The 7,500-nt window shown below is 28.2% G+C and overlaps 1 protein-coding gene across 1 annotated transcript in view; it reads right to left on the minus strand.

The window, feature by feature from the left end:
- Window positions 1–7,500, minus strand: part of LOC124953070 (mucin-17-like) — a 46,354-nt gene that overhangs the window by 22,328 nt on the left and 16,526 nt on the right. The window contains exons 4-5 of the mRNA XM_047503949.1: window positions 3,373–3,531; window positions 2,575–2,691 (exon numbers count right to left, since the gene is read on the minus strand). Coding sequence (XP_047359905.1) covers window positions 2,575–2,691; window positions 3,373–3,531 — 276 coding nt within the window. The remainder of the gene's footprint in view (window positions 1–2,574; window positions 2,692–3,372; window positions 3,532–7,500) is intronic.

Genomic DNA, 7,500 nt, shown 5'->3' on the forward strand with positions numbered 1-7,500 from the left:
TCATTCGGAAAAAATGATATCATTGTAATACTCTTATATCTGTTTATATATATATATATATATATATATATATATATATATTATATATCCACACACACACACAGTGACAGTACATGTATTGATTTAATGATTCGCTATGCGAACTATTCGAAGGGAGTGAAAGTCTAACTGTTGAATGTGAGCTTCGTGATAGTAACGATGGCGCGAAGGTTGCGCGATATTTCAAAGCCTTTACGAATTGCGAAACGTTCTTGCAAATCTAATCGTATGTACAATATTGAACTGTTAATCCCAAGAAGATGAATATATATCCTGATGATTCAGTTTCCTTTCAAGAAACAAAAAGAAAAACAAAAAAAAAAAAAAAAAAAAAAAAAAAAAGAAAAAGAAAAAAACAAAAAGAAGAAAGAAAAAAAAACCAAAAAGGAAAAAGCAAACGAAAAACAAATTGATCCGTCTCTTGTTAATCAGCAAATTAAAAGAAATAAAAAGAAAAAATAAAAGAAATTAATGAACTTTCATCATTTATTTATACATCATATATTTGAATATATATTTTTCGATGGAATTACTGCAATCAGTTGAATCAATAATTTGGACAATTAATAAATTGAAATGAAAAAAAAAAAAAAAAAAAAAAAAAAAAAAAAAAAAAAAAAAAAAAAAAAAAAAAAAAAAAAAAAAAAAAAAAGAAAAAAAATTGAATTAAAACGAGAAAAATCATGATTTATCGTATCATAAGAAATATTCGTTTCAAGATCAATTCGCTAATCGGATTATTAAATATTTATTAATTATAGAATTTAATTTGAAAGATTAATAAATTACAATAAATGGAACAGTTCATAATCTGCTATAAGATAATTTAATATGTCGCAGAAAATGTTTTTAATCGGTCAAATTCGATCAACGAATTAAAAAAAGAAAAACAAAAAAAGAAAAAAGAAAAAAGAAAAAAAAAATCGATGACAATCGGATTAGAGAGAAATTATTACAAATTACTGTGTTACAAATCATTCCATCCTTTTTCGTTTTCTTTTTTTTTCTCCTTCTTTTTTTTTCCCCCCATTAAAGGATAGTTCTAAGAGAAATATAGACAAAAGGCTTATCATTATCATTTTCAAGGACGGAAGAGTAGAAAATGATGAAGAAAGAAATGGCAACGCAGGAGGTGCCATCAAGAAGAAAAGAAAGAAAAGGAAGACGAAGAAGAAGAAGAAAAACAAAAACAAGAAGAAGAAGAAGAAGAAGAAGAAGAAGAATAAAAGGGATAATTCAACGACTCGCAGCCGGTTTTCCATAGCAGCTTATAACGAAACTTTTACTAGGTACGATGAACCAGAAGGATGACTCATGATTCTCCCCCTCCAATCATGATTGCAATGAAGAAGGAGAAGAAGAAGAAGAAGAAGAAGAAGAAGAAGATGAGAAGGAAGGACGTTGGTAAGGAGGAAGAAGTACAAGTAGAAAAGAAGGAAGATGAGGAGGACGATGAGGAGGAAGGACGATGGTAAAGAAGAAGAAGCAAGGACATTAGTCCTGGCGATCTTGAGGTAAAGCGCCTACGCAATGTTCTTTCTGTATACAGAAGGAAGAAGAGAGAGAGAGAGAGAGAGAGAGAAAGAGAGAATAAAAAGAAGATGAAGAAGAGGAGGTGAGAGGAGCCTAGTCTTACTTATTATACGTCTGTTGGCTAGTGCGATTTATACTGAGTGTTTCTCTTAGCATTGTCGTTCTAGAAAGTCAGAAGATTCATTATAGCTTAAAGCAAATCCTACTTCTTCATTTTGATGTAAGTTACGACATTGTTGTCTCTCTCTCTCTCTCTCTTTTTGTCTATTATTTTTTCATTCTATTCAATTTTAACGTATTTCTGCATCTGACACTTTTTTTTTTCTTTTGACAGATAACTTGAGATTTGACATATTTAATTTGTCAGAATAAAATTAATCTTCTATCCGCCCGTATAACTTTCAGGTCACATTATAATTTATCGAGATTTTATCAAATAATTATAGCTTTTTTCATGAGATGGCGCATAAATCTTAATTTAATTTTTTTTTTTTTTTTGGATTTAAAACAAAAATTCGGCCCATAGAGGGTTAAGAAAAAAAAAAAAAAAAAAGAAAAAAAAAACCCCCCGGAATAAGAAAACAGGATAAAGAAAGCAAAGTAAGGTATATAAATATGTTAAAATTGAACGAAATGAGATTATATTTGAAATGTTGATATTTTGAAATTTTAATTTCCAATCGATCCTATCGATCGATCTACTATTACTATTACATTCACGTATCTTTTTTTACTTATTGTTTTCTAGCAAATTTATTCTAGTTGTGATGAAGACAACTTAATTGCAATGTACACTTGTCCGTTAGAGAAAGGGAGAAAAAGAGGGTGAGAGAGAGAGAGGGGGGGGGGTGGAGAGAGAAGGAATAATTCTCTCGCATAGGGCATTTAATTTCCGCCATTTTCAGAATAAAATGATTTTGTTATCCTGTTAGGGGACTAATAGCAATCTGGTTTCTTTTTCTTTTTTTTTTTTTTTTTTTCGTCATACTTTTCTTAGCTTACCTCAGCCAGCGGCTCCTCTTTAGTTACGTCTCCATTCTTGGGTGTTTCCTCGCGAGTCGGCTTGCTCTTGTCCTTCTTGCTAAAGCTGATCGACCTGAGGGACCACTTTTTCCTCATCTATGAACAACGAGGAAGCGTCATTATATAACGTAATACTAGATCAAATCGTTTCCATTAAAATTGTTTTTTTTTTTTTTTTTTCATTCCTTTTTTTCGTCCTTTGTTTTTTTTTGTTCTTTTTTTGTTCTTTGTTTTATTTTGCTTTCTTTTTTGCTTTTCAAATTTTTTATTTCATTTCAACATTTGTGATATATACATTGAAGTTAAAGAAAATTGACTTATATTTTTATTATAATTAATTTGAAAAAGAGAAAGTACGCGATATATTATTTTAAATACTATATTGTATTCTTTTTGTTCATAATGTCGGAAAAAAATTTTTAATATTATTTAATATATCGTTTATATTTAGATATAATATTACTGCAAATTTTCAATATTAAGTATTAACCAATTCAATTACGTATTTTATTTTATTTTTCTTTTCTTCTTCAATTCGACATTTCTCTATTTATTTATTTATTTTCTTTTTCTTTATTATTTGTCAAAATCGGTATATATCTATATATTAAATTATTTTTCCAAACTAATATAGTTTTATTCTTACAAACTTCTTACCAATATTTAATTTATAAATTTTCAGTTTCATTCATTGTATTTCATTTATTTTAATTATTTAAATTTTATATATATATATATATATATATATATATATATATGTAATGGGTAATAACATACCTTATCTTTTTTTTTAGGTTCCTTGCTGTCTGGTGAAGCAACAGTGTTGGGACTGGCTGGATTGCCTTCCGTAGGCGTTGTAACCTCCGCACCTTCTGCTGAAGGTTCGCCGGACGATTCTTGCTTCGTATCCTCCGACTTTACTTCTTCGGATTCCTGCTGTAAAATAAAATAAAATTATAAATTAACATAAGACAGACGATAGATCGCAACAATACAGTGATTATAGATATTCGATTGTAAATAAATAAGTGTTATAGCACTTGATTAACATGTAAATGTTATCGTTAACATGATTTTACATCCTTTCAAGGATTATTTTAATATTGTAAATAATAGTTCGACGTGTATTGTTTATAAATGAATTTTTTCTCATTGTCTGTCTTTAATTTTCTTTTTCTCTTTCTTTCTCTCTCTCTTTCTTTTTCTTTTTTTTTCTCCGTTGGAATAATATAGATTGTCCATGGAAAAGTTTGCAAAATTTTGAAGTAAAATAAAGTTGAAAGGAAAGAAATAAGATGGAGAATGTATTCTCGTTGGAATAAAGCAACTGCTCTGCTGTGGTTTTGAACGAACACGTCGACGTGCAGGATGAAACCGCGAAAATCTCGGATTACGGAGAATGGTTCAAGTGGTTCTCAACTTGAATTTCTAATAAATAAATAAATAAAAGATTTCGTTCGTTTAATCTTAATGTGATATCACAATTGATTATTAAATATTAATGTTTGCAATTATTTATTAAATATTTATATTTTTATTATTTTGTCATTACGTTATCTACGACAAATCGGCACGAACTTTCCCGACAACTCAATATATATATAGAAATAAAATTATAATTTTATATGTACACTCACACACACACGCGCGCACGCACGCACGCACACGCACGTACACATATGCACATTCTATTATACTATAATACTTATCCTTTTCATTATATTTATTATCAAACGAGGAAGAAAAAAATTAAATAAAATTTGTCATAATTATTCATTAAAGAAATAAAGAAAATATTTCGTCGAAAAAAAAAAAAAAAAAAAGAAAGAAAAAGATAAAAGATAAAAGAGAAAAAAGAAGAAAGGCTAGAAAAAAAAAAACAGCAATCCCTAAATATTTGTGACATAATATAATTTTGTGATAATAAAAGAAGAATAAGAAGAAAATGGATAAATGGTGAATCATGAAAATTTTAGATAAAAAATTCCCATGAATACTTTTTCTATCATTTTTTGAGATAAAAAAAGAAAAGAAAAAAGAAAAAAAGAAAAAGGAAGTACAATAAAGAAGAATAGAGTTTTACTGAGCTGTTTTTCTTTTTTACGAAGAGACAAGACAGTCATCGCCTTGGGCACATTATATTATGTAAATAACGAGTTATTTTCGTTCGTCGTAGACGCGGAAACGTGACAGGTCCGTCTGGGACGATGTGTCTTTGGTATTGTGTAAGGTGTTAAATTGTACGAAGAGTAGAAAGAGAATAATGTTTGATTGTAGAGATGTACGCGATGCAATTTTTTCACGTATTTATATACTACATATGTATCTATCTATCTATCTATGTCTATGCATGTATACATAGTTCTACATCGTACATAGAAAGAAAAAGGAGAGAGAGAGAGAGAGAGAGAGAAAGAAAAAGGAGAGAGAGGAGAGAGAGAGAGGAGAGAGAAAGAGATGCATTTAGCAGTCTATTGCACGTCCTTTTCTTTTTTTATTTTTATTATATTTCCTTGTATACGCGTGTAATAGTCTTAGAACAAACGTGTCACATTCATTTAAATAAGGCGCCACTGACACAACTATGTTTTTCTTATTTTTCTTTCTCTCTTTTTTTCTTTCTTTTTCTATTTTATTTTTCCTTCTCGTTTTTTTTTTTTTTTTCTACGTAGACTCACGTATACGTATATGAGACACGTATTGAATTGCGAAAAAGAAAATGAGATACGTGTAGGCGTCAGTTAATATAAAATATCCTACATAGTTGATTATTTCGATATTCCAATTGTTAAATCGCATTCAATTTCTCTAATCATAATTTTCTATTAATAATAATCAAATATATTTGTAATAAGAAAAATTGATGTACATATGATATGTATTATTGTATCTAAAATAGATTTATTAAAAAAAAAAATATATATATATATATAATTTTAATAGTCATAATAATAATAATAATAATAAGTATTATTATTATTATTATTATTAAATTTATATATATATGTATATATGTGAAATAAAAAATAATTATGTAAGATGATCAAAAAAAAAATAAAATTAAAATTTTTTTAAGAGAAACAATACGGTATACTTGATGAGAATAGTATTTTTAATTCGATATTATTTTACACAATGATCGTAAACAGGAAATCGAGAAGGTCGTTTCAAGGATAGATCTCGTGTAGTTCTTTTTTTTTTTTTTTTTCATTAGAATGCAACGAATTTCAATCGAGTGAATCGAAAAAAGCCTCTCCTTTCCGGAGCTCGAGAAAAGTTTTCTGGAATTCGGCTCCTTCCAAATAATGTACAACACGCGATTCAAATTTATATATATATATATATATAATAATAAAAAAAATTAACAAAAAGAAAAAAGAAAAAAAAAAAGAAAATTAAAAGCCGGCACCTTTTGTCGAAAGCGAATATCGTGCGGATAATTACGTTTCCGTGGGTCTCACGCATATGAACGAAAAGATGTCTGAGAAATAACACGATATTCGTCGAAAATTATTCAATCCTTTTAAATTCCTTCATTCTTTTCTTTTCTTTCTTTCTTTCTTTTTTTCTTTTTTTTTTTTTATTTCTTTTTATTATTATTTTTGTTTTTATTTTTTATTTCTTTTCTACGAAAATTTCAACTCTGTCTCTCTCTCTCTCTCTCTCTCTCTCTCTCTCGTGTCAGTTTTAATTATAATATAATTAATTTTACATAATATCACAAATATCTTTTCCATCTCAGTGTTAAAATTCTGATGTTCCAGGAGCTAGGTGGATTAGTTGGATTGAAGGATACGAAAATGAAATATATTACGTGTGTTGTAAACGTCATAGTAAGCGAAAATTGAAAGGAATTCGGGTTAGACGCGAAGCGAGTTTAATTAGCGAAAGCGAACAACCGAGTCCGCGGGTCTCTCCCGTTTAATTAATAGAACTAGTTTCTCGTGGAATGCGATGAGAGAAAGATGTGACTCATGACTGGATAACGCACGATGATCATAAGCCACCGGCAAATTTTTTCTATTCCAATAAGATCAAAATTTATCGCGTGAAAAAAAAAAAAAAAAATAAATAAAAAGAAAAAAGGAAAAAAAAAAGAAAAAAAAAGAAAAAAAAAAGAAAAGGAAATTCTTTTCGTTCTTGAAAATAATTAGGCTTATGTATAATAACTTCTTTTTTATTTGTTCTTAAAGAATATATAGAAACAGAAAATAAAAAAAAGCTACATACAGCGGGGGGTTTTTTTTTTGTAATGAATTTATGTAAATTTTTCACGAATTTTATTAATCCTTCATTAATCTGTGCAACTTCGAAGACATGATTATGTATATATGTATATATATATATTTTTTTTTTTTGATTTCATTATGTCGTCAGAAAATTAATCGTTACCTCATATCATAAGATTGTAATTATAATAATATGACATAATAATATGCGAAGAATTAATTATTAATTGAATTTATATCACATATTGATATTCTTATTACTTCATAATAAAAATTATAATGAAATTTTTAATCTAATTATTTTTAATCTATTTTAAAAGAACAAAGGCAGTTAATCTCGTGTTATCTCTACGAATCGAATTGATCTTGACTTTGAAAACTCATGACCATTATTACAGTTATCGATGCGATAAGAATAATAATGTTATACTTTAGAAGAAAATATAATGCTATTTTAACAATATATGCATCGAGAAAGAATGAGAAAGAGAGAACGAGAGAGAATGAGAAAGAGAGAACGAGAGAGAATGAGAGATGGCGGATGACGTTTTGAAAATACATTTCATCTTGGAAATAAAGAACAGAGAAGCCATAAGAGGACAGGTGTGTGCTTAAGGGAACCATTCTAAACCGGCTGCTTGCACCTGCCGTTGAAATTCGTGAGATAAGAACATGT

This window comes from Vespa velutina, chromosome 11 (assembly GCF_912470025.1).
Source record: "Vespa velutina chromosome 11, iVesVel2.1, whole genome shotgun sequence".
Lineage (NCBI taxonomy): Eukaryota > Metazoa > Arthropoda > Insecta > Hymenoptera > Vespidae > Vespa > Vespa velutina.